Genomic DNA, 27823 nt, shown 5'->3' with positions numbered 1-27823 from the left:
TGTATCTGGAAAATAAAACGTATAACATTATTGCACGGTTCCAACAACCTGGACTTTCTCCAGAGAAACCTGAATTTCAATGTTCGCTTTCAGAGAAACTGAAAAGTGGAATCGTAGCTGCCTGACCTTTGGTTTTACTTATTCCAGACAGACGTGCAAGACTGACCTTTCAACTCTTGTATAAAGTTGTAAATAGGAAATCAAAGAAAATTGGGGGGGGGGGTTTCAAACTATTGAAACTCAGAACGACTGCGAAACTGTAAAAGGAGCGAAAGGTTTTTAAATAAATAAATACATACATACTTACATACATACATACATAAATAGTACAGGATCAGCAGTAAAGCACTTCTCCTTTAAGCAAGATCCCTCCCCATGCAGGCGTAACGTAGTAAATCTATTTGGATTGGCTGGAACCTGTCACTGAATTCCAGCCCCCCGGAACAGGATCTGCTGTCACTGCTGACGTTATGGTGTTGATGATGATGATGGCGGCGGTTGATCCGTCTCAGTTGGATCTGAATGAGAAAGGAACCAGGGAGAAGCTGTCTCTCTGGGACCGCCGGTCCGACGCCTTGGCTCCCCTGACAGAGAGGCAGACTGACTCCATTTTGGAGATCCAAGCCGCTGCAGAGAACTTTCCCATTCCCTCAGAGGTGAGAGAAAACCCCTCGGATTGTTCGCTGTTTGTACGGTACGGGGCCGTGTCCCTGCACTGCACAGAGCTATATCCACTACCGTAAAATATTGTCTGATATCGTAATTTATTTGCGTATCTGCACGTTATTGGACACACAAGCTTTGCAATAATGACATCGCACTAATCGGCCTTGCCGATCACTACAGATGTAACATACAGTACTCACATTTGATTTAAATAGAATAAAATACTGACATTTAATTGAACTACGTATTTAAATAAGACAGCACTATTTCAGTTGGAGCAGTTTAGAAAGAACACAGTTTAGTACGCATCGTTTTTTGTTCTACTTCGCTAAACATTAAAACCTTACAGAAAATACCACTTTATTTTGGTTAAAACAAAAGTACAAACGTGCGCACACACACAAAAGAAAACAACTGCCACGTATACATGTGCGTAAAGACTTTCTCTTAAAGAGCAATGTTGTAAGTTACGGCAATAGCTGAATGTGCAAATAATTATTTGTAACTTTATTTTTCTCTGCATGGGACTGTGTCGAACTCTTACCCGACTCAATACCGTAATGGACCACACTCGCTTGGATTTATGCTGTGACGTACACACAGTATGTCAGTATGTCTCCGTAAACCAGAAAACGAACACTAACGAAGGATGTAAAGTGTACATATAATAATGACATTAAGTGTTTTTCTGTGTCGCATAGTAAATTGTTTATTGCACGACAAAAATTACCTCCACACAAGTGGTGGAATCCCAGATACTCCACAGAGGGACCGAACAAGGTGTCTTACTCCAATAGATAGTTGATTTAAAATCGTGAGGACTTCAGATTTCTCATATGCAGTTACACTAGTATTTTGAGTAGTGAAAGAATTTACTCAATTTGATTTGGCAGTTTTTCAGATTGTCACGTTTTTGTCCCCATAGTAGTTTTCTGCTCACAACAGGCAATCTTTTGTTATTTTAATTACTGGTTTGAGTTGTCGTTTTTTTTTTTTTTTTTTTAAAGCGAGTAGTAATTCCTTTGAGGTTGTACTACAGAAAACTAAAACAATTAGACAAAATGTTTTATCAAGAAACCTGTTATAAAACAATGCATTTTCTTCTAGGATTTTGGTGAGCCCTGTGGATCACCTGAATAAAGCCCATTCACCACTTTTCATGTGGAATCCACATAAACCCTGGGATAAATATGAGACTGTTTTCACATCTTTCACTTCTTCTGATCTTATAGTTTTACTATGTAGGTAATTGTTACCTATAATGGTAAATCTTTTTTATTTCAGTGTCTTAGTACTTTCTCAGCATTAGAAAATGTTTATTTAGCAGATTTAGCAGATGCCTTTATCCAAGGCGACTTACAGAGACTAGGGTGTGTGAACTATGCATCAGCTGCAGAGTCACTTACAAATACGTCTCACCCGAAAGACGGAGCACAAGGAGGTTAAGTGACTTGCTCAGGGTCACACAATGAGGCAGTGGCTGAGGTGGGATTTGAACCGGGGACCTCCTGGTTACAAGCCCTTTTCTTTAACCACTGGACCACACAGCCTCCTATGGACCACACAGCCTCCTATAATGTGACATTAGATGGAGAGACCAGCTTCAGTAAAGACCATTAGCCTGCATCAAGTAGATTTATTATCTGAAAGTAATCAGGAGCAATGGGGCTTTTAACTTTAGGGGTCTGTCAGAAACAGGATTATCTCCAATAATACGATTATCGATAATCATTTTTCAGAACAATAAATATTCAAGACGCAAGAATATCGATACCTAAAATATCAATCATTGTTTTCTTTTCCAAACCTACACAGTTGCCTTAAACTCTTTTTGTGCCATGCTATTTTTGTTCTGTATTCTTTTATGACAATTCCTGCCTTTCTTTTCTGTCCCAGCTGCCCATTGAAGATCTGTGTAGCCTGACATCCCGCTCCATATCTGTTCCTTTGACTGTTACAGTACCGGCCTCTACTGAGGATGTCCTTCTGCAGGGCTTCAAGTCCCTGGGGATGGAGGATGAGCGCATAGAAACTGCACAGCAGGTACAGTACTCCCTCCCTCCCCCCCCCCCCCCCCCCGCCTTCAATATTGCCCCCTTGCATTCAACAGGTACAGTACTCCCTCACTCCCCCCCTGCCTTCAATATAGCCCCCTTGCATTCAACAGGTACAGTACTCCCTCACTCCCCCCCCCCCCCCCCCCACCTTGACTATAGCCCCCTTGCACTCAAGAACAAAGACTCTAACTCTCTGAGATATGTGGTATGTTCACTTTAAAATGACTTTTTGCTTTTTGTTTTACGTACACACCAATGCTGACGGCGTGTTTTCTATTATTTGTAGTTCTTCTCTTGGTTTTCTAACCTGCAGTCACAGATGGATCAGGATGAAGGAGCTAAGTTCAGGTTTGTAGGAAGGCACTTAAATGATGGGCCCTTGTTTGTTGGCCCCATCAATTGTATAACTTCAGTGCTTCTTTCCTGGGCATGAATTTATTGAATATCCCAGGTGTTATGGGGCATAGATATGGTGGCAGTGTCTGTGTGTACATATGTCACACTTCCATTCTCACACTTATCTATTGTTTTATCCAAATCCGAAGTATGAATTTAGCAGCAAGGTACATTTCCTGTTGTGCACACCAAGTCCATAATTGTTGGAATCAAAAATCATTTAGAACTCTTCACCCGCTGAAGCCTTGACCCTCCCCCTCCCTCCAGACAAACCAGGGATTTCCTCGGTGGTTTTCAGGAGCAGTGTGACGCCATACTGAATGACGTGAACACTGCCCTCCAGCACCTGGAGTCCTTGCAGAAGCAGTATCTCTTTGTATCTATGAAGACAGGGACGCTGCACGAGGCCTGTGAGCAGCTCTTAAAAGAACAGGTATTTATCTTCATTGTGAATTAGTCATTCTCAGGGAGAACTCATCAGGGTTACATAAGTAACCTCTGCAAGTTCCCTGTAATAAAAATGTATAATAAACCATTGGTAAGCATTGTAAAACCCAGATAAGTTTGGTAAAGCATGTTAAACAAGGTAAACCATGGTAAAATATGTACTGTATATGTTTACTGTAGTAAAGCAACGGGAAAGGCGTGGATTACTGTATAGATTTATAGTGGTACACATTTACAAGTGTAGCCCCAGCAGTGGCATTATTATTATTAGTTTATTTAGCAGATGCCTTCATCCAAGGCGACTTACAGAGACGTGTGAACTATGCATCAGCGTCTCACCCGAAAGACGGAGCACAAGGAGGTTAAGTGACTTGCTCAGGGTCACACAATGAGTCAGTGGCTGAGGTGGGATTTGAACCGGGGACCTCCTGGTTACAAGCCCATTTCTTTAACCACTGGACCACACAGCCTCCTCCAGTGACAGTGAGTTTGATTAGAATCCAAACCCCCAGACACAGAATGGTTTAGTATTTCTACAGTCTGGGTCCCCAGAATCCTAGTTTACAGTAGAACATTGTTAGTGTTCTAGCCTGGCCACTAAACTGCAGTTGACAAATTACAGATCAAGGTTTTTAATTGGGAGCCTAAGAAGCTGGTTCACTAAACTGCAGACTAACTGCAATACAGTGTCTTAAAAGGGTTGAACCCCTTCGCCCCCTTTGTTTCGGATACAGCTTTGCATTACAGAAAACTCATTATCATAGTTTGATTAAGGGGTGATTGTTAAACCAAGTTTGACAAAAAATCTTTTTTTTCTTACATTTTATTCAACTTGCTGGTGCTGTCTGCATATGGCCACAAAGTTGTTATTTGTATCAATCTTTTATCATCAACATGGATTTCGTGATTTATATAAAACTGAGTTTATCAGGTTAGAGGACAATGCAATATGAAATGTCTGTAGGAGGCTAGGAGTGTATGAGAATTTTTTTCGAGATTGGTGCAAAATTAAAGTAGTTAATGTGTTCACCTTGCAGACGTGTCATACATACGGGGCCCCCATTGGAAACAGTGGAAAGATGTTTTTCATTTGGGATGAATTACACCACTTATTCTTGATATGTATTTTTGTATACAACTGTAAGTTGCCCTGGGTAAGGGCTTGGTAAAATGGGTGAATGCAATAATACAGAGAACAAAACGGTATATATTTCACGTTTTTCTTTTTCTTCTGAACAGTCCGAGCTGGTTGACCTGGCAGAGAGCATACAGCAGAAGCTTTCTTATTTCAATGAATTAGAAAATATAAACACGGTAAGCTCCAAACAGGGTGGCTTTTCTTGGCTGCTTTTCTCTTAAGGTTTGGAATTCACTGTTTTGTGAGATTAATTCAGCCTTAATTCACCTTTTCCTTTTTCAGAAATTGAATTCATCCACCTTATCTGTGAACAGTGAAGGATTTGTCCCAATGCTAGCTAAATTGGATGATTGCATAGAATATGTGTCCTCACATGTAAGTAATTTAAGTTTTACATCCGTTGCAAATTAATAATTCGGTCATCTTAACTTTAATTAACTGTAAACAGGAAGAAGCATTGAGGGCTTGTTGAGGGCTTTTTTTGTATTTGGCTTTTTATGTTAACATTTCGAAGAAGATAAATGGAGAGATGCTGTTTGAGTCTTTATACAGAAACAATGCTTTTAATTCTTAGTTTTATATTGTCACTCTTTGTTTCTTAAATAGTATTTATTTTTCTCTTTCAGCCCAATTTTAAAGACTGCCCTGTTTATTTAGCAAAGTTTAAACAATGCCTTTCAAAAGCTATGCATCTCATGAAAACATATACTGTGAACACACTACAAAACCTTACCAACCAGCTAACGAAAAGGGTAGGTGGAACAGTCAGTTTTCTCAATTTGCACTTGGATTTCATAGCGTTACCTGTTTTGGAAATGCAAACTTTCAACAAATGCTTTTTTTCTCTTCACTTTTTACTTGCTAGGATCCATCAGGTTTGCCAAATGCTGAAAATGCCTTCACATTGTTTTATGTAAGGTTCAGAGCCTCCGCACCAAAAGTCAGAGTAAGTATGTCTATTTATTTATTTTTTAACTATGTTTTATATAAATGACAAAAGTTACTTCGTCAGTTTAAATTCATACCCGCAGCCATAACATCTTAGAATGTGTGGTTGGACCTTACCAGAAGTTAGTGCTACCTTTCCACGGTGGTGTTGACTCCGTAGGAGAGGCACCATGTTGGATTTTGTGTGAGGCGGTGACATTAAAAATCCCACAGATTTCACTAAAAGAAAGGTGAAAGCAAACTGGCCTGCTGCATTTTAAAATATTGTGAAATTTTGCTGTTTGCGTTTTGAGGACAACTATTTTTTTCCAGAGGATATTTACAATGTTACTTTTGTGAAGATGCATGTGTGTATGTTGCCATACTTCCGATTTTTCTTACTAATGATATTTTGTTGGTTTGCAGACGCTGATTGAACAGATTGAACAGAGATCTGAGAAGATACCAGAGTAAGTGGAATGTCTGCTATTTTCTATAAAACATGTAAAAGTTCAGTGACATTAATTTTTATTTACTACAATTCAATATTTAGGAACAGACTTTTGCACAAGTCAAATACTACTTATAGCTGGAATTGGAAACAAGAGCTAAGCTCCTAGCACTTTGTTAAACAAAGTGTAATGTTTGTTTTGTACACGCTCATTCTAGTTCTTCAAAGCTCACAGTGATATTTTGCTCTGATTTGTGGTTAGATATTGATGTTCAAGTGAATAGAGCCACTTTTGATTCAGATGTAATAAATGGCACCTGTTTAGTCATATGATGAATACACTCTGCGCTTTTGTGCTGGTCATCTGGTGTGAGTGAATGGTAGGCTTTACAGATTGGCTTTCTTCTTCCTGTCAGGTATCAGCAGCTATTGAATGAAATCCACCAGTGCTACCTGGACCAGAGGGAGCAGTTGCTGAGCCCCAGCATAACCTCGACAATAACAGACCTGACCAGCCAGTACAACAGAGATCACTGCGCTCTAGTATGATCACTTACCTGCATTGAAATATACTGCCATCCATTACTGTGCTAGTGCAGATTGACCCATTGAAACACACAAATAATCAGCTCTTTTATTGTGAAGGGATTTTTAGGCTGGGGATATGGTTCATTTTTATAGTCACTATGAAGACTGGGGCCTGAATGAAGTCAAAGTTTGTGGCAGTGCCGTAGTTTTACTTTACTTTATAATAGCTATGGCACTGCCATATTTTTGGATTTAATTCAGGCCTGCAAAAATATGCCTTGTTCTTGCACATGAAACCTTTTAAAAGATCAGATCAATTGGGCCCCTCCATGTAAATGTAACAATCTGTGTATTAGGCTAGACATGTCACTACAAAAATCTTGAGCTTGCCATTAGTCTGTAATTGGCGACTTATCGTAACAAATCTTTTTAATGGAGTGGTCAAACAGGTGAAGTACCATTATAGAACTAATTGTTTCATTGTTCAGGTCCGCAGTGGCTGTGCCTTCATGGTCCACGTCTGTCAGGATGAGCACCAGCTGTACAACGAGTTTTTCAACAAGCCAACAGCCAAGTTAGAGTAAGTAGTTGCTAAAGCGATATTGATATATCATAAATACGGTCAGATTTGTGGAGCAGTGTATCTGTTCAGTGTAATACAGGATTTCATATGTTCAGTAGACATTTTTCTATGTTTCCGTTTAATGATTTAGGTGTTGATGTAACTTTCCATATCTGTTTCCCTGGTTCTCTTTCATACGTTTGTTTTGTCTTGCAGTGAATTGCTGGAGAAGTTGTGTCTGTCATTGTATGATGTGCTCAGACCACTAATCATCCATGCCATCCACCTTGAGACTCTCTCTGAGCTCTGTGGGATCCTGAAAAATGAAATGCTAGACGACCATGTCCAGAATAATAGTAAGTCTATAAGTTTCTTTCTTTCTTTCTTTCTCACTCCGCCAGGCAAAACAAGTCGATAGATATAGATAGATTGTTATGCACTGTGTGTATCTCAGACCTGCGGGCAATCACAATTGTAATTGTTTAATTTATAGTTGAACCTTGGCACACCTGCGTTATTGTATTTGTAAATCAAATTACCACATCATTGACTAATTACAGTTTCATTACACACCTTTTCCAAGCTTAATCATGTTTTACATTGAGCGAACATACTTCTCATATTTTCAACCACTTTTAGTGACCCCATTTGTTTGAAAAAACGTTATATAGTATGTTTCTGTATTTGTACCTGTGATTACTGCTTGGTAGAATAAACAGAGTAAGCATGTTCATGTGTGCAGCTATTTATGTTACTTTTTAGTGTAATTGTAATTAATTGCAATTACTGCAGCATAATTGTAAATGTAATTGAACAAAATAACATTGTAATTGCAATTTCAGCAAACAATGCTGCTGTAATTGTCATTCTTATTGACCCCAGGTCTGGTGTGTGTGTGTGTGTGTGTGTGTGTATATATTCATATTTAGCTTGGTTTGTAAAGCTTTTAATATTAGTCATATCCTGGTTTCTGTTTTGTTTCGAGGGATGCTGCAGGATGAATAATTGTGTAATCTTTGTGTGTCCAGATGGCAAAGACATGTCTGTGATAATCCTCTTTGTTCAGGGGACCCCTGCAGCACTGCAGGAGGCCCTCACTCGAGCATGCAGGAGGTTGCATCAAGTGGTTGCATTTCTCTTTTCAGTGGAGCAGCTGGGCGCATTTGCTGCTTTGGTTCAGCAGATGCTGGAGGATGTACAAGAGCGGCTTGTCTATAGAACACACATGTACATCCAGAGTGACATCATCGGATACAACCCAGCACCAGGGGACCTGGCCTATCCAGACAAGCTGGAAATGATGGAGGTATAACGCTCACTTTGCATATATCGGCCCTCTCATTTGAAAATATTACTCCACAAAGCATAACATCAGAGCTTAAAAACACCTGCACTATTAAAGCACACTCATTAGCTACATAGGTCTCCAAAGGTTTTTAATATTTTCCTCAGCAATGTCTCTGGGTCAAAGCTATTACTGGCTGAAAGCTCTATGGTTTTATCTATTTACTGCAGTTTTCTAAACTTTTCATTGGATTATTTTATTTTTTTCCAGAAAATAGCACAGAGTTTAAAGGAAGAGCAGAAGAAATTGCTGGCATTAGATTCCTCGTTTTCAGACATTCAGTTAGAAGATTCCAATAGTGTCATCAAATCAGGTACAGCTGTGGTATATTCACCTTTCAAACATTCTGTGATGTCAGCCTTTGATCCTTTGATTGATTCATTCTACAAATCTAACTAAAAGTGTCTGTGTGGCTTTGAAGAGAAGGGGGGTGCGGGGCAGATATATTGTTGATTAACAAATCCACAGTTTGTGCTACAATTCCACAGAAAACTGTTGATTCGTCAACGAAACCACAGTCAGAACAATTCAACAGAAAAGCAAACCCCATTTAATTACGCAACAGTCATTTCAACAATTACTTAATTATAGTATTACACGTTTCAAACGTAACACTTGGAAAAGGGCTTACAATTCCAGTTTAGAATTTCATATTAAATAAAAGTAATACAATTATACATTAAGATAATGTAAAAAAAAAACGTTTTCATAATTACAAGTTCACTTCCAGGTAAACACCCCCCTTTCTAATTTTGATTTCACATTTCTTTTGGACAGGACCAGGAACAACCACAATTTCATTATCACATAGTAAACCTCTATCAATTACAGCTTACAGCCATTTTGCCTGAGTACTTCTCAAAAACCAATCGCTGGCAACGATATTTAGTTTGTTTTAGGTTTGGCAAAACTGTCAATAACTTAATTTTTCCATTCCCGGTTCACATTTCTTTTGTTTTTTGCATTTAAATTTTTCTAAAGCCACTTTCATGTTCTACAGCTAAAACATAGTCCTCGCTACTATCTTCACTTACAACAGACACTTTTGTCTGTGTAAGTGGAAGGAAGCGTAACAAAAGCGCAAAAATCAAATCCAATTAACAATGAGTTGTATGTCATTATCACACAAGTATCAGTTGGAAAGAAATGTTTTAAGTGGCATAAACAACTGTGTTGAATCAGTAAGAAAATAATCCACAGTTTCTCGTGGCTAACGGCACTCGACACAGTAAATTATTTTATCCCTTACTTAACCCTCAACCAAATGGCTAGTCTTTTATTCTTGAACTATTAGGACCTTCAGTGTGTCGTCCTCCCTGCAGACAAACCCATGGCCAGAAAGCCCACTTGTGGTTCGCTGCTCTGACCTCTCATGGATTGAATATCTGCTTGTACAGCATCAGATACAGTATTCCTGTATGTTTATGATTTGTGTTTATGATTTGATTTTGTTTTTCTTATTCCAGTAAGGAACAGGACTCCAATTGTCTTATTCCAAGTGAGCTTGCATCTTCATAGGAAGGAATTCTGACATTAACCGCATGAATAAATGTAGGCTATTTTTCTTTGTAGGTGCCTCAGAAGCACCAACAACGCGATTGCAACCTACAATTTCGCCAGCAGATCTGCACGGCATGTGGTATCCCACAGTGAGGAGGACTCTGGTCTGCCTGTCCAAATTGTACCGATGTATAGATGTGAGTTAATACAAGAACTTGTAACAAGTGCATATAAAATAATTGCTGCATTGGAAAATGTGTTTGAATTAGGTGATATCTAATCGCTTGACTTAGCTTTATTCATGTGTGCCCCCCCCCCCCCAAGTAGGCCAGAATGTTGCACTAACATGCCATTCTCCTCATTTACCTGTAGAGGACAGTGTTTCAAGGTTTATCACAAGAGGCATTGTCTGCGTGTATCCAGTCATCATTGAAAGCTGCAGACGCCATCATGAAAAACAAGGTCAGTATCGTTTACTGTAGGTACACATGCCATAATGTGTGTATAGTGCTTATTGATACCTTATTAATGTCAAGAAAAATAGGTCAATGTACCCAGAATGTCTACAGTGTCTAATTGCATGGTAAGTAGTATTTCGTAACAGAAGGAATGAAAATAGATTGAGTTCTACCTGTTGAGTTCTGGCGTTTCTTGAAAAGAAAGGTCGGTGTATATCAAATGTTTTTACAGACCCTGTGTGGCAAAGTGCCCCCCCTGTGTGTGTGTTATATGTTACGTGTTGTGTGTAAATGTTGGTGTATAGGCATTGGTACACGGGATATAAGCGGTCTGTGTTTCACGTGTGTGTAAATTGTATATTTGTATTTAGGCACGGGGATGGCACATCACATCACGTGCAAGTAAAAAGTAATATGTGAGCACGGGGAATTGCACTTTAATTAATTCACGTGCAGTTGTACCGAGATTCCAATTGAATGATTGACTAGCAATCGAATCTCGGTACAACTGCATAAAAGCTGCATGTTTTCACTCACTGGGGGTTGGTGTTCGGTGAGTGGAGAACGGGTTAGGAGACGGAGGGTATTTAAAAGTAATAATAGTAAAAGAAGCTCACCGTGTTTGTCTGTGTAGTTCGTTTTGTCTGTCTGTTTATTTTGGCGTGTAGTGCCGTGTCCTGTTTTGTGTTCTGTTTGGTAAACCTTTTTATTTTGTTAATAAACGCTGAGTGCAGCCATTGCACTCAGCTCAGCATCACCACCGTCTCTGTCTGTGTGTTTCTCTCTCTGGTCTGAGTTCCTCCCTGCAGCCATCTTTGTCGCACGTGGTGTCAGAAGTGGGATAACAGCGCCTCCAGGGCTCAGGCCAGAGCGGGAACCGCAGTTTTTTTTTTTGTGGAAAAGTAAATAAAAAAAAAAAAAAAAAAAAAAAATGGAAGGCTGGAACTGGAGAGACGGCTGCAGTGAGCTGGAGGATCTCCTCGGCAGGTTGGAGGACCAAGGTTGGTGCCTTGCCTGCGGGGTGTATGGGCACACGGTGGCTGTCTGCCCCTTCCAGGAAGAGGAGGAGGAACCAGCCCAAAGGAGGAAGGTGAGCAGAAGGAGGCAGAGAGGGGGAAAAATGAGGAGGAAGCAGAGGGAGCCAAGGTGGTGCACCATGTGCATTGCATATGGGCATGAGGACGAGGACTGCCCAGAGCAGGAGCCAGGGGAGGAGGAGCCCGAACGTCCTGCGCCTGAGTGGGAGGAGCCCGAACGTCCTGCGCCTGAGTGGGAGGAGCCCGAACGTCCTGCGCCTGAGTGGGAGGAGCCCGAACGTCCTGCGCCTGAGTGGGAGGAGCCCGAACGTCCTGCGCCTAAGTGGGAGGAGCCCGAATGTCCACAGCCCGAGTGGGAGGAGCCCGAACGTCCACAGCCCAAGAGGGAGGAGTCGGTGCGTCCACGTCCCAAGAGGGAGGAGTCGGTGCGTCCACGTCCCAAGAGGGAGGAGTCGGTGCGTCCACGTCCCAAAAGGGAGGAGTCGGTGCGTCCACGGCCCGAGAGGGAGGAGTCGGTGCGTCCACGGCCCGAGAGGGAGGAGTCGGTGCGTCCACGGCCCGAGAGGGAGGAGTCGGTGCGTCCTGTGTCCGGAGGGGAGGAGCTGAAGGCCCAAACCCCTATTTTTTTTTGGGAGGGACGAGGGCGTGAAGCTCAGGCTCCACAGCAGCCGCTGTTTTTGCTGCTGAAGGGAGCCCAGCGGAGACGCCCGCCACCAGCCCTACCCCCGCTGTCGGAGGAGCCGGCAGCGCCACCAGCCCTACCCCCGCTGTCGGAGGAGCCGGCAGCGCCTCCACCACCACCCGAGGGAGAGGAGCAGGAGCTGCCTCTGCCTCCACCACCACCCGAGGGAGAGGAGCAGGAGCTGCCTCTGCCTCCACCACCCGAGGGAGAGGAGCAGGAGCTGCCTCTGCCTCCACCACCCGAGGGAGAGGAGCAGGAGCTGCCTCTGCCTCCACCACCACCCGAGGGAGAGGAGCAGGAGCTGCCTCTGCCTCCACCACCACCCGAGGGAGAGGAGCAGGAGCTGCCTCTGCCTCCACCACCCGAGGGAGAGGAGCAGGAGCTGCCTCTGCCTCCACCACCCGAGGGAGAGGAGCAGGAGCTGCCTCTGCCTCCACCACCACCCGAGGGAGAGGAGCAGGAGCTGCCTCTGCCTCCACCACCACCCGAGGGAGAGGAGCAGGAGCTGCCTCTGCCTCCACCACCCGAGGGAGAGGAGCAGGAGCTGCCTCTGCCTCCACCACCCGAGGGAGAGGAGCAGGAGCTGCCTCTGCCTCCACCATCTCCAGGAGCAGAGGAGCAGGAGCTGCCTCTGCCTCCGCCACCACCACCGCAAGGAGCAGAGGAGCAGGAGCTGCCGCTGCCTCCGCCACCACCACCGCAAGGAGCAGAGGAGCAGGAGCTGCCTCTGCCTCCACCATCTCCAGGAGCAGAGGAGCAGGAGCTGCCTCTGCCTCCGCCACCACCACTGCAAGGAGCAGAGGAGCAGGAGCTGCCTCTGCCTCCGCCACCACCACCGCAAGGAGCAGAGGAGCTGGAGCTGCCTCTGCCTCCACCACCGCCAGGAGCAGAGGAGCTGGAGCTGCCTCTGCCTCCACCACCGCCAGGAGCAGAGGAGCTGGAGCTGCCTCTGCCTCCACCACCGCCAGGAGCAGAGGAGCTGGAGCTGCCTCTGCTGCCCGTACCTCCGCAGGGAGTACGGTGGCCGGAGCCCCAGAAAGGGGAGCTGCCGGCCACAAAGAAGGGGGAGGAGGTCTGGAGACCACTTTCCCCAGCAGCAGTTTCGCTGCAGGAGTTCTTGTGGCCGGAGCCCCACAGGAGGGAGCTGCCGGCTATGAAGAAGGGGGAGGTCGGGGGACCACCTGCCCCCGCAGCTTTTTCGCTGCAGGACGGGACCAGCATGCTGTCAGCCGTGCCACTACCGGCAGGGGAGCTGACAGCATTTCCAGCCATGGGCCCACTGAAGCCTCCCGTCCCAGCCCGAGACTTTTGCCTGGACTGCTGGGTATTTAAGGGGGGAGGTGGCCGTTGAGGCCATGTGTGCGTTGCACAAGGGGGGGTATATGTGGCAAAGTGCCCCCCCTGTGTGTGTGTTATATGTTACGTGTTGTGTGTAAATGTTGGTGTATAGGCATTGGTACACGGGATATAAGCGGTCTGTGTTTCACGTGTGTGTAAATTGTATATTTGTATTTAGGCACGGGGATGGCACATCACATCACGTGCAAGTAAAAAGTAATATGTGAGCACGGGGAATTGCACTTTAATTAATTCACGTGCAGTTGTACCGAGATTCCAATTGAATGATTGACTAGCAATCGAATCTCGGTACAACTGCATAAAAGCTGCATGTTTTCACTCACTGGGGGTTGGTGTTCGGTGAGTGGAGAACGGGTTAGGAGACGGAGGGTATTTAAAAGTAATAATAGTAAAAGAAGCTCACCGTGTTTGTCTGTGTAGTTCGTTTTGTCTGTCTGTTTATTTTGGCGTGTAGTGCCGTGTCCTGTTTTGTGTTCTGTTTGGTAAACCTTTTTATTTTGTTAATAAACGCTGAGTGCAGCCATTGCACTCAGCTCAGCATCACCACCGTCTCTGTCTGTGTGTTTCTCTCTCTGGTCTGAGTTCCTCCCTGCAGCCATCTTTGTCGCACCCTGTTATAATGTGGTCTGTGAAGACCCCAGGTTAATCCCCTGAACCTGTGTACAAGTGACGTAGGCACGTCTATTGCTTCCTTGTGGATTAGTCCGAATACTCAATAAAAGTGGACCTCTTTGGACACCAGATACTCTTGGTTTTACCCTGGAAAAAGCGGGCCTAAGACAGAGCTTGCTTTTAAATCCAGTTTTTGACCAAGAGACGTGTATCTTTTATTATGTGGTCCTAACATTGAAATGGGTAAAACATATTTAAAGCTATACCCCCAAAACCATTCCTTTTGTGTTTGTGCTCCTTCCTCAGACCCAGATTGACGGCCAGCTGTTCCTCATCAAACACTTGCTGATCCTGCGAGAACAGATTGCTCCCTTCCACGCCGACTTTGCCATTAAGGAGATTTCCCTGGACCTTAAGAAAACTAGAGGTACTGGCAGGCAGATGTGGGTGGGCTGGTCCTGCCCAGACACTGCTGATTTAGTGCTGGTTACAGGTTTCTATCATGTTCACCTGCAGTCATATTTTCTTTCCAATAACTAAGCTAACCTGCACTAACATAGCCTTTCTGCTGTTTCTTACTCCATTATCTGTTGAGTTGACTCCCTATGAGAACCATTCGGCTGCTATTGTCTATTTGGTGGAACACATTTTTCTCTGGAAGGGAAGTGATCATACAGTGTGCAGGTCCCCACATGTGGTGTTACATTTTCTACTGGTATAAACAATGTTATACCAGCAAAGTGCATGTTAACATTTTTTAAAGTATTTACTTTGTATCTTATGCAATTAGAAGACTTTTTTAGAAACCACATCATTTATTGCAGTGGCAGTCCTTGTAAGTCTGTAAATAATGTCCAAGTTTATAATTGGGTATATACTGTGTGCTGTGTTCTGTGAAAATAGTTACTCTTTTGGCTTTGTATATAAGTCTGTGTGCCTACATGGCTGAAGCAATTGAGGTCAAGATGTTTTAAAAATGTAATTTACAGATTTGATTTACAACAGCATGGTAGGTAAATTTCTAATCGCATTCACTTTTTTCATGCTCTAAATTGTCCTGAAAGCGCTTTTTTTGTATGTGAGCCTATTTTTGTGGTTATACAGTAATCCTTAAGTATGTGTCATATGATTTGTTTATCTGATAGATATTATCAGGCTTTAGTTTTACTACATCCAATTACTGGGTCATCTAGTCTGAGAGTCGCACTTATTAATCCAGTGTTAATTCCTAATATCTATTCACTTGATCTAAATCCCTGCGTTTCTACTTACTAATACTTCTATAAGAAATCATTAGGGTATTTTGTGTACCAAAGTTATGAAACTAATCTCTTCCAACAGAGCACGCAATCTGTTTGTAGTATTTTTGTGTTTAAAACAAAAAGACTGTGGAGGGCCCTGTTTTAATGGTTGAACTGTGGCTGTAATTCTGTGTGATAGTTCCTGTTTGTTAATGTTGCAGCTGTAGAGGTATGTTAAAATGGCCAATACCTACTCGAGCATGCTTTTTCTTTTCCGCCCACTGGTGTAAAGATCTCTTCAGTCTGTCTGTCCACTAATACGTTTCCCTCCTTGCATTTGAACAATGATAAGATCCCTTTCCTTTAGCCTAGTTTGAGGAGAAAGGGGGATACATCCTTATGGTTTTGTGATCTGGCTGACACAAAGGTTTGCCCTCGTTCTGTCTTCTGAAGGTGTAAAACTCTGTGCCAGCTAGATCACTGGCGTGGGTGGTAAGTACTTTTCCAAACACTTTCTATATCAAACCTTTTATAACCTCATAAGTGTTAAGCTGGCTCAGTGCATCTGCCAATATTAATGAATTAAAAAAACAATTACGGAACAAACAGAATTGAATTTTTTAAAAGCTTTCCTGTTGCCCTTCACTTATCTCTGCATTACTGCACTGGGCCATCAGACTTCAAAAGGTATAAACTGAACCTGTGATGAACTGAGGATGGCCTTGTGGATCTTTATCAAATCATAACTTGCACATCACATTATTGAATTTTTCCTATATGCAAGGCAGATATTTCCAATGCAGAAACCTGAAAAAGAAATATGATAAAATATATTATATATCTTTAAAAAAAGAAAGGATACACAAATTGACTTCTAATTTACATTGAAAGATATGAAACATTAAGTTCTGACCTTTAACACTTCCACTTAACATTTTTCAGACTGAATGAAATAAAAACTTTGCTGATTTTAAAATGGACCACCCAACTGCTATTGATGAAGAACTGAAGACCTGGAATGGAAGCTCTGAAATGGGATCTGTACTTTCCTCTCAACCCACTAGAGGGGGCTCCCTCCATGTTGTAAGGCTTTTCAACTAAGTAAATCTGCCTGCTTTTGTATTCTGTTTCTTTTCAGATGCAGCTTTTAAAATACTGAATCCCAAGACTGTGCCTCGATTTTTCAGATTGAACAGCCATAATGCCATTCTTGAATTTTTGTTGGAGGTAAATCAGAGGTTTCTTTCATTATTACTCAGTGCTGGAAATAATTCTACATATGGAGTACCATAGTACAGTATTCAAGTGTTTATACAACAGAAGTGAATATATATTTTCCAGCATGTAGTTGTACTGTAAACGTATTAGTTCAGTCATGCACATATTGCTGCGTCCCATCTTGTCTGTATCGCAGCGTTATATTTTTAAATGTGTCAACCTGTTATGACATTTTTTTTCAAACATTGTGGGTCATAAATCAACTGGCAACACATTTCTCAACACGTGGGAGCGATTGCCAGGAAAAAAATAAATGCCTTCTAAGGGTGGCATTGTATCCAGATCACACTCCCTCCTGCAACAATGCTGGTTTTCTGTTCCCACAGTGAGCTATTCATTTCAATCAGAGTGGCAGCATTGTTGCAGGAGGTAGATCCCTAGCTTATTTACCTATGATGTGTAAATATAAAAAAATGTTAAAATAAGACAGTGATATGGACAGCATGGAATACACCAAAGGTAAAGTAATGTGTTTCTGTTAAACACTGCAGGGGGTTCTGTAACACTTTAATAAAGAGGTAGGAGCAAATAACTAAGATGGGGGGAAAAAATGAGTCAGATCCCTGATCAAGAAACTACCTTGTTGTGGGTCAGTCCCTCCAAGCGGTGAACCCAAGCAGTCCAATCCAATTGCCCAATTACTAAAGTTGGTGTTGTGGTCATGTAAGCATGCACCCGGTTTCTATTGCTTGTAGACAACAGCTGCTTGTTTCTGCTGCAGGGAACGCCAGAGATAAAAGAACATTACATTGACTCGAAGAAGGAAGTGGATCGCCACCTCAAGTCCAGCTGTGAGCACTTCATCCAGCAGCAGACCAAGCTTTTTGTGGGGAAACTGGAGGATTTACTGACCAAGGTGAGAAGGGTGCTAGAGCAGAAAAAGATTGCATGTTCTGAGGCTAAAGGCAACTTTTGTGTTTTTTAGAGTGTTTCATTGAGCATTTGTTGAAGCTCATCTTCAGAAAGCTGAGGAATAAGTGCTTCCAACATCTTTTTGATGTGTTTTGTGAAAGTTTAGTGGCATGGCGTGAGCTTGTCAGAGGTCAGAGGTCAGAGCCATAGCTATGAATATGTACTGTGAAGAACGTTTACATGACCGAATATACCAAGCTACGTGGTTAGACAGATTGCAAGAAAATGTATCTCAGTGTGCCAAAACAAATGGGTTTATTTATTTTTTCTGAAGTGAAGCTCTTGTAAGAATTGTGCTGTCTAAGGAAGGACTGAATTGAAGGGCCTTACTTACAAAGCTTGGTTTAAAGAATGTTTCTGTCAGAGTCGCCTACATTTCTAAGAATGTACTCTTAAGCCCAGCACTTCTGAAAACGTGTTTTCTAAATTCTTACTTTCATCTCTGCAGTAGAAACATTTGTTTAATAAGCTGCTTCCAGGTTGTTCCTCTCTTCCCTAGATATGTGTTTTTTAAAAATAAATAAATAAATAACCTACATGCTGAACAACAGGATCTCATATTAAGAGACATTCACAAGAAAATCTGTTTCTACATACCGCATGCCATGTAGTAGTGTGAGCCTCAGCTGTGTGATGAATGGGATACTGGAGCACACTAAAGATCTCTGTTTTTTCTTTGTGTTTGCAATCAAGGTGGCAGCTTTGAAGACCATGGCAAGTCAAGGAGGGCCAAAGTATAACCTCTCCCAGCAGCCATGGGCCCAGCCAGGTAAGAAAAAAAAAAAAAAACATGCAGGATTTTTTAATAACCTCTCTCAGCAGCCATGGAAGAAAAAAAACATGCAGGATTTTTTTAATATATATATGAACAAGTACTGCTTGAAATGTATTCTGTGGCAAAAAGAACTATGTTTCTAAGGAGATCTGACATAAATAACACATTCTACTGTACAAAAGCATGCTCCTGCCCTTTCTTTAATAGGTAATATGAGATACTTACTGTAATATGGTATGAATTACACTTTAGTTTTAAACAATGTTGATTTAAATATTGAAAGAATATGTGAACATGAAAAATGAAGGCATAGGGAATGTTATTGCAATAGCAATATCAATCAGGATTAAACATGCTTAAACGTAGATATTTTTGTAAGCCTTCCTAAAGACTTTGAATATGTATTGAAAAAATAACCATACACTGAACGCATCCAATTGATTAAACACTAGAGCTGACATCTGTATTTGACATACATGAACAATATCTGAAAGTTTAACATGTTTGCTTTTTATGCTCTGAACTATTAACATCCGTACCACCTGTTAAGTAGAAGAGAGTACTTCTTCCTATCCTGTAACCACTCCATGCCAGTAAGTGGTTGTAATTGACTTGCACATTCACAATAATTAGTGAGTCTGAGTTTTGGGCATGTTAGTTAAGCAGCCAGTTTGCTTCCCAGACAGTGGTTACAGGGAAACACTTCAGATCTTGTTCAACAATTGCTACATTATATGATGTATTATCAGTCTATAGTGCACGGAACAACATTTTGGATTCAATTTGCTTCATTTTAATTGCATTTTATCAGAAGGTGGTCAGCTAGGGCCTGAAATACAGGAGTGCTTCTCCAGTGTTCTTTGTATAACAGCCTATTGCCTATGAAACAATGTATTTGATAGTAATGGATACAACAGATTCTCATATGTAATGAGTAAATACAGTAGTTAGTTTACTTTATTATTACCATGGTTTAACATATATTCTGTTTTACTGGCTTTAAGTTGCACAGTTTTTTCTTGATGCAGTTTCTGAAAGCAGGAGAATGTTACAGAAACGAATGATCAATATTTATATACTGTTCAGGGAAAACCCTGTGTTCTGCCGAGATCCTACGTGTCATTCATATGGGTGCCCTGTAACTCTATAGGAGGGCTGTGTCTGTTCTGCTGTTGATGCATTAGGAACATCTGCTGAGTTATGTATGTATGTGGTAGGAGGAGATTGATTTTCGGTCAAGTGCTTTTTGATTCCGGCACATAACAAATGACATTGTTTATACTGAGATCGGTGCTGTTGCTCACTGTTGTTGCTTCTCTCCCTTGCAGCAAAGATCAATGATATCGTGGCCACGACATATAAAACATTAAAAACGAAGCTTCCAGCAACCTTGCAGAGCATGTCTTTGTACCTGGCCAACAAAGACACAGAGTTCATCCTGTTCAAACCAGTCAGGGTGCGTACAACAGAGCCTGGCGTGTCTTTTTGTTTGGGGTGGAGGGGTGGATTCGAAATATCTGTAACCAGGTTAATGATCCTGGTCCAGTAAGCTCAATGGTATTCATGGTCAATCATTATTATTATTATTATTATTATTATTATTATTATTATTATTATTATTATTTTTTATATATATATATATATATATATATATATATATATTTTTTTTAGTTTATTATAGACAGTCATGTTCTTGTTTAAGTGTAACCCTTTTATAGCACATAACTGAATATCAGAACTATTATTAACCCTTTGCAGTCCATTTATTAACTGCGCGTCAGGCACGCCAGGTCTAATTAATTTTCACACGCGCAGTTAATTTTATACGCGCTGTTTAAAAGTATTTTTTTTCACAGTCAAACGGGTTTAAATGGCCCTGCATATCAACAAAGCACTCACTAGGCATCTCCAGCCCCGCCCCACCCTTTCGTTTGCTATAGCGTTCACCTATGTAAGAAATAAATAATAATAATAATAATAGTCGTACATACCGATCGATCATCTCCGGATCACTCGTTTTATCACCAAACTCCTCAATAATGCGATCCAAGTCATTATTTTATTACTATAACATCTGAAAAAAGCTCTGCAAATGTCCATGATAGTCTCTGTGCGCTGACGCACTCAGCCAGCTTGTTTACTATGAACGCCCCGTTATCTGATACCTGATTATTATTATTATTATTATTATTTATTTCTTAGCAGACGCCCTTATCCAGGGCGACTTACAATTGTAAGCAAATACATTTCAAGTGTTACAATACAAGTAATACAATAAGAGCAAGAAATACAATAACTTTTGTTCAAGCAAAGTACAAGTGTGACAAACCACAATTCAATAAAACAGCAGATAATAGTGATAGTTACATCAGGATATGATTAAATAGTGATAGTTACATCAGGATGTGATTAAATACAAAGTACTACAGGTTAAACACTTGGCAGATTACAGTATTCTGAAGTACAGGATTAAATGCAGTAAACTAGGGGGCAGATAAGAGCAAAATAAAGCACATTTACATGAAGGGTGATAGTGTCCCAGGATACAAACAGAGGAGTTCTACAGGTGCTCTTTGAAGAGGTGAGTCTTGAGGAGGCGCCGGAATGTGGTCAGGGACTGGGCAGTCCTGACATCTGTAGGAAGGTCATTCCACCACTGCGGAGCAAGGGTGGAGAAGGAGCGGGCTCTGGAGGCAGGGGAGCGTAGCGGAGGTAGAGCTAGTCTTCTAGTGCAGGCGGAGCGGAGAGGTCGAGTGGGGGTGTAGGGAGAGATGAGGGTCTGGAGGTAGCTGGGTGCAGTCTGGTCAAGGCATCTGTAGGCTAGTACAAGAGTCTTGAACTGGATGCGAGCGGTGATCGGGAGCCAGTGGAGCGAGCGGAGTAGTGGAGTAGCGTGGGCGAAGCGAGGCAGAGAGAACACCAGGCGGGCAGCAGAGTTCTGGATGAGCTGGAGCGGACGGGTGGCGGACGCAGGGAGGCCAGCCAGGAGGGAGTTGCAGTAGTCTAGGCGGGAGAGTACCAGGGCCTGGACCAGGAGCTGGGTAGCATAGTTGGTGAGGAAGGGTCGGATTCTTCGGATGTTGCTCAGGAAGAATCGGCAAGTGCGTGCCACAGTGGAGATGTGCTGGGAGTAAGAGAGGCAGGGGTCCAGGGTGACTCCAAGGTTCTTAGTGGAGGAAGAGGGAGAGAGTGTGGTAGATTCCAGAGGAACAGAGATAGAGAGATCAGAGGAGGGGGAGGAGGAGGGAAAGAAAAGGAGGTCAGATTTAGAGAGGTTGAGTTTGAGGTGATGCAAGTGCATCCAGGAGGAAATAGCAGACAGACAGGTAGAGATACGGGAGGAGATGGTGGAGTCAGAGGTGGGGAAGGAGAGGAAAATCTGAGCATCATCAGCATAGAAATGGTATGAGAAACCATAGGATGCGATGAGGGGGCCCAGGGAGCGGGTGTAGAGAGAGAACAGGAGAGGACCCAAGACTGACCCTTGGGGGACTCCAGTTAAGAGAGGGTGAGGTGTGGAGGTTGCTCCACGCCAGGTTACCTGGTAAGTGCGGTTGGAGAGGTAGGAGGAGAACCAGGCCAGAGCAGTGCCAGAGATCCCCAGGTCAGCAAGAGATGATAGTAGAATAGAATGATCAACAGTGTCAAAGGCAGCAGAGAGGTCGAGGAGAATTAGGACAGAGGAGAGAGAGGCAGCTCGGGCACACTTAAGTGAGTTGGTGACAGACAGGATGACTATTCATGAGATACGCCTTTTTTTTTTTTTTTTTTTTTTTTTTCCCCCGACTTGTCTCGGCTCCTGTCGCTCCCACTCGGCAATTGAATGGTTTTCTTGGCTTTTTCCGGAGAAAAAACGACTAGACACCCGTTTATTGCGTTGCTATAATGATGTCGGACCCAGTCCGACAAAGGACCTGTGAGGAATAATTGCAATGTCGGACCCAGTCCGACAATGGACCGCAAAGGGTTAATTCTTATTACGTAACCTTTTTGCTGTATCTAATGTGTATGAATGTACATGTCTAAATCGTTTATTCGTGAGACTCTTGTTGCTGCAGAACAACATCCAGCAGGTGTTCCAGAAGCTCCATGCCATGTTACAAGAAGAGTACAGTGAGGAAGATCTCCAGATCATAGCCTGTCCTTCCGTGGAGCAGGTAGAGATCATTCTGCACAGACAGTACATTTAATAGCAGCTGTTCCTAACAAACTCTGAACATGTTGTTGATTTAATCCACAGATGTATTGTAGCCCAACACAGGAAAATGATTGTTCTTGTTGTACAGGAAACTGGTGATCTAAATAGAATCATTGAGGAATTGACCAGCTCTGGTTGTGCATTGTATACTATAATTCTATTTTCTCTTTCAGATCAACTTGCTGTTGTCCGTGAATAAATAACCGGTGTGAAGTAATGCAAGTCTGTGTCCATGGAAGAAGCAGTAGCTTGCTGTGAGGGGTTACTTGCTAAGAAGCCAGGTTACAGATCATTGCCTTCCAGATCACCTGCTGTTTTTGCAGATTGTTCCAGATGACTTGACCTGGAGACCTAGGAAAGCTTGCCTAGGTTCCGTCTCCAGAAAAAAAATCAATCTGTTCAGAACTGCTGCAGGCCTAATCCAAGTCTCATAGGGATTACCTCGGGATTACCTTGTGTTTCTTGGGAGTTTCTTGTACACTACCAAAGATAATGCTGTGCTGACAAAGTGGAACGTTGCCCTTGCCATCATTTCAAAGGCATAACCCTGTTTCTTGATTTTCCTAAAGCGTTGTTCATGACAGGTGATAGATCAGGGTTATATGAACTGGCTAAGATTATGTTTTTAATATAGTAATGACATCCAGGCAGTAGCGGACCCTTATTGTCATAGTCCTCCATGTCTGTTGCTAGTCAATGGATATTGCCCCAAGATTATTTTATCTAAAGATTCTATACTAGAGATAATGTGCCCTTCATGCTGTTATAGTAAATGAGAACCACATTAAGGGAAATTGCCGGGAAATCTAATGATTTGTTCTAAGAACTGGAATCTCAAATTCTGACTGAGCTGTTGAAAGGTGGCAAAGCTGGACCCCACAGTACATAGCATGCCGCCTCGGTTCTGGTATTGCATAGGGTCACATACCTGTTTAGAGGTGTCGTCTGTGATCTGAACAGCCCCTTGTCAACTTGCCTTATTGTGTGCTGTGCTGTTCTTCCCTGTTGTCATAGAACATGCCCTAACCAGCCCTCCGTCTCTAGGATTTACAGTGCAGTACTGTATGTTATACATTTTATTGTTGTCTATCTTATTTTAAGAGGTTTCTAGATTTGCAAAATAATTTAAAGAATTTCACAGTTGTAATTCAATTATCCAAACAATTCATTTAACACTCCCTGCTCCCAGTTAGTTCTGAAAATAGAGGTTTTACTGTCGGTGAGATAAAATAAAGTTGGGGTTCCACCTTCTTTACATACATTAAAGACCACTGGCTGTCTTGACCATAACCTTCCAAGAATCTTCACTTTCCTTCCCACCACATTGATTGTTTGAAAGGAGTTGCTAAAGGCTGTTTTTTTATGTATAGAGATTCAGTGGATATTGCAAGACATGGCCTTGAATCTAAAAATGAAAACTGCTGTATCCTATACAAAGGTTTGCTTTAGATTGTGATCAGTCTGTGTGCGGCTGTCGTGTCCCATACTTACATGTTGAGGTGGGGTAATCTTTTGATGATTGCCCTAAATATTCCATATCCATTCAAAAAAGGGTCTTGGCACCTTTTATTTAGCGGAGCGTCCTCTTGCATGTTTTAAAAGCAGCCCTTCAAAGCTGATTTAATCCACTGTAGTTTTGAAGGATGCTAATTTATATTTCAAAATGTGAAAATTATTGTTTGTGAAACAACTAGTTAAATACAATTATGTTGAGTAGTAGCTCTCGATGTGTATTGCTTATTAAAATTCTGTCATTCTCCCGATACATGCTGTTGAAAAAGTTAAACTGTATTACTTGCAATAGCTTATCTCCTAAAGAATCAGTTCCTTCCATTCATTTACTTAAATAACAACACTTCAAGTCTCAAAGCCTTCCCAAATAATCCATTTGTTACCAAAACCTGGTTTAATCTTTTATTCCTTTTTCATATTTAGTTTTGTTTAGAATTGGCGACTTGTATTTTATTTCTACCTATGGTGGGAGACACAACCTCCAATGGTTATAAGTGTCGTTTACAGGGGTCCTGGTGTTAAAAACAGAATCCATGAGGTGACTGTTTTAAAACCATCAGGAGTTTTTCCTTCCCTCCATTGTGAAATGTAAGCCACCTATGAACCCTGTTTTGAAAAGATCTTGCACTATGCAGCTTTTGTTTTGTGTGTGAAGTAAATGGCATTTTATTAAAGCTGATATTAAAGGCAAGGTTGCTACCTCTGGCAATGTGAATCCTTTCAGTAAAATGAACTCCTCTTTTTTTAGTTGTTGTATATGCTTTACTTCATTTTGTGTTTCTTTTTGTTATTAAAGCCAACTTTAGGGTTTGGATTCTTAGCTACCAACAGGCGGTATGGTTTGTGGAATCCATTTGTTTGCTATTCTACAACCTGTTTGTTCCAACTTTTATTTGTGGCATCTTTTTTTTAGCTATTTTATTTAGTTTTGGTTATGGTGTTAAATAATCTACAAATATAACTGACTACACATTTCCAAGTCTACGCAAAAATATTATTTAATGTTATTTTAAAGCCACCAAAAGATGACTGCTTGTTATGTACAAAGTTAATAACCTACTACTGAAAAAGCCATTGACTCCAGCAAGTGCCAGCCAGTTCTATAGAAGCACAAGCCCCACATGCAGTTTATATAAAAATACAATCTTTGCATTCTTGTAAAATAGCTGTATTTTATTAAAGGTGTTTTAAAACTATAATATTTCTAAGAGGACAAATGTCTGCACAAAACAGTGATTTCTATAGATTTAGTGCATCGCATTATAATATTTGAAGGGTTGGCTTCTCTGTTTAAAATAATTCTGTTGATTGCCTGAACCTTGATAAAGATTTGATAGGGATGTTTTCCCTTGTTTAATTATTACATATAATGTAATGGATGAAATAAAGGTGTATATCAACTTTTAGATATGGATGATTTGTTATTTATCATTTATTTAAACAAACTGATGTAAAAAATAAAAATGTACATAACACCTACTGCTATAAAGTTTAAGAGTTTAATGTAAACCCATTTTTTGCAATATGTACTTGGCTTGCAGTATGTGTTGTGTACTATTTCTACATTGTTGATTATAAGCATGACACTTTAAATTACTACTGTACTCCAATGAAGGAACCTGACACAATAATGTGCAAGCTACACACTGATTCTGTTTGGATGTTTGAGTCTGTGCAAACTTGTGAGGCTCATAACTTCATAACTGCGATGAAACTTGTTCTGGACATTCTCTAGCAGTATCAGAGTCTTGGGATAGATGTTATGGAGGCACCTGTCAGTAATCTACTCTGCTTTGTGTGTGTGTGTGTGTGTATACACACACACATACATTTCCCATAATCCTTTTCTTTTTAGCTCTCACCCCATTGGTCAAATTCAAAGTCTCTTCATTCTATCCTCTCTGTAGCTGTACCTGTTTCATCTACCCTGATTGACTGTTACTGGGTGTGTCTTAATTTTTCTGACTAATATTGTTTGTGAGTAATTATTCTTTAGCTTTTGCTTTCCTTTCTGTTGGCTGCTTTAGTTTATATTTCTAACTTAATTATTATAGCTTTTGTAGGTAGGGTAGCATTTTTGTAGGTGGGTGTTGTTTTATGGGTGCTTGTCTGGCCTGTTTGGAGCCACTAGCCTGCATTCATCATTCTGTTTCATCGCACTCATTGTTTTCAATCTATGGAAGTCGCCTTTTCATCCTGGTTCATGTTCATCTCTGAACATCGTCCTTGGTTTGTTTCTGGACTGCAAGAACTGTTTGGTGAGGTCTATCCATTTTCTGACATTATTTGTTACTTTTTTGAGACATTCAATTCATCTTTTGTGTTTTTTTTATTTTTTTTCTTCTGGATTACAATTCTATTCTGAACTCACAAACTTAAGTATTAGACACACATAATTATCTGTTGCAGTATTCAGTATTTGTATGTGAGCGAGTGTGAGTGTCTGAGGGTGTGTATTCATTGGGAAGTCACCGGACCCTCCTCTTGACACTGGGTTTTGTTAACTGTATTAATATATCCATTCTTTGTTTGTTTTTTTGTCATCCTTACCAATCTGTTTTCCTTTCTGCGTTATCTGTACTATTCTCTTCTGATTTATTTCTGTCTTGCCTCTGTTTTTGTCTTTCGTTATGTTCTTTTACTTAGTTATGATTCAAGCTTTTGTTTAAACATTGTGTTCCCTTTAATAAACCGGTTTTGTTATTGAAATTGGCATGTTTGACGTCCCTGCTTTCGCAGTCGGTCATTTTTGTTGATCTAGTTAATTGTGTAACTTGGGTCAATAATAGCTCCTCTGGGAGGACAGTGCAGTTGCTTATGAACTGTGCAGGGTGACCGTTACAAGATGGTCTATCCAGATAATTGATTGGTAGTTGGGTTGTTGGAATTTTTATTATATATATATATATATATATATATATATATATATATATATATATATATATATATATATATATATGTATATATATATGTGTGTGTGTGTGTATATATATATTATGTGACAGGGTGGTTTTTTAATTTATTTTTGTACCAAGGTATTTTTGTTGACTCCAAGAACCTTTCCTACTTCCCTTCATGTCTGAATGTGTGTGTGCTTGTGATATGCATGAGTAATGAATTCTGACTTACCATTTCCCCTATTTTCCCCAAATCACTGCAGTGTATCCCCATTCTTGGAGAACAACACAAGCAAAGAGAAAATATAATTAAAAAACCAAAGTTTGTATTATTCATACCTGTGTATAAAAATCCTTGTTGCTGGTAGTAGCTGATCAGCAGTGTATAAAAGATGGCCGCCAGTGATACCTCAGCATATAAAGATGGCTGATAGTGCCACATCAGCAGAAACAAAATGGTTGCTGAGGTTAAAGGTCATAGCTAATATTTAAAAGTGCACTTTTCTTTATGTTGTTGTCTTATATATGTGTATGGTTAACCTTATGTGTGTGGATCTGGACAAAATATTTTTTTTGATGATGCTAATGAAGCATTTTTGCATCTGTATTTATTTTTATTTTTTTTAAAAAAATGAGAGCTGTATCTTTAAATGAGAGTTGCCTTATGGGAAATTCATTCTATATATAAAGGCCTTGGAATGCTCAGGGGGAGAGCTCTAACCTTGAAGGTGGGTGCTGGAGAGACTCATGGCGTATTACTGTCTCTTGTGTCTCTTGTGTTTCTTTTGTTTCATATAAATAAATCGTTTTTTTTGCAATTTAATTCTGGTGTTTTTATCATCCTT

The 27823-nt window shown here is 41.1% G+C and overlaps 1 protein-coding gene across 1 annotated transcript; it reads left to right on the top strand.

Annotated features, from left to right (window-relative positions):
• Window positions 1-403: 403 nt before the first annotated feature.
• On the top strand, window positions 404-25487 carry LOC117405725 (conserved oligomeric Golgi complex subunit 3-like). Its single transcript, XM_034009049.3, has 23 exons — window positions 404-656; window positions 2563-2709; window positions 3010-3071; window positions 3387-3552; window positions 4806-4880; window positions 4987-5079; window positions 5331-5456; window positions 5570-5650; window positions 6058-6101; window positions 6499-6625; window positions 7099-7190; window positions 7389-7528; window positions 8318-8478; window positions 8728-8830; window positions 10090-10214; window positions 10390-10479; window positions 14472-14592; window positions 16545-16633; window positions 17406-17540; window positions 18290-18365; window positions 19700-19827; window positions 22430-22528; window positions 22743-25487. Exons 1-23 carry the CDS (start codon window positions 471-473, stop codon window positions 22770-22772), a joined length of 2496 nt encoding a protein of 831 aa, XP_033864940.3. The 5' UTR covers window positions 404-470; the 3' UTR covers window positions 22773-25487.
• Window positions 25488-27823: the final 2336 nt, after the last annotated feature.

This window comes from Acipenser ruthenus, chromosome 9 (genome assembly GCF_902713425.1).
Source record: "Acipenser ruthenus chromosome 9, fAciRut3.2 maternal haplotype, whole genome shotgun sequence".
Classification (NCBI taxonomy): Eukaryota; Metazoa; Chordata; class Actinopteri; order Acipenseriformes; family Acipenseridae; genus Acipenser; species Acipenser ruthenus.
Note: the sequence above shows the minus strand (reverse complement) of the source record. Positions and strands in the feature narration are given on the sequence as shown.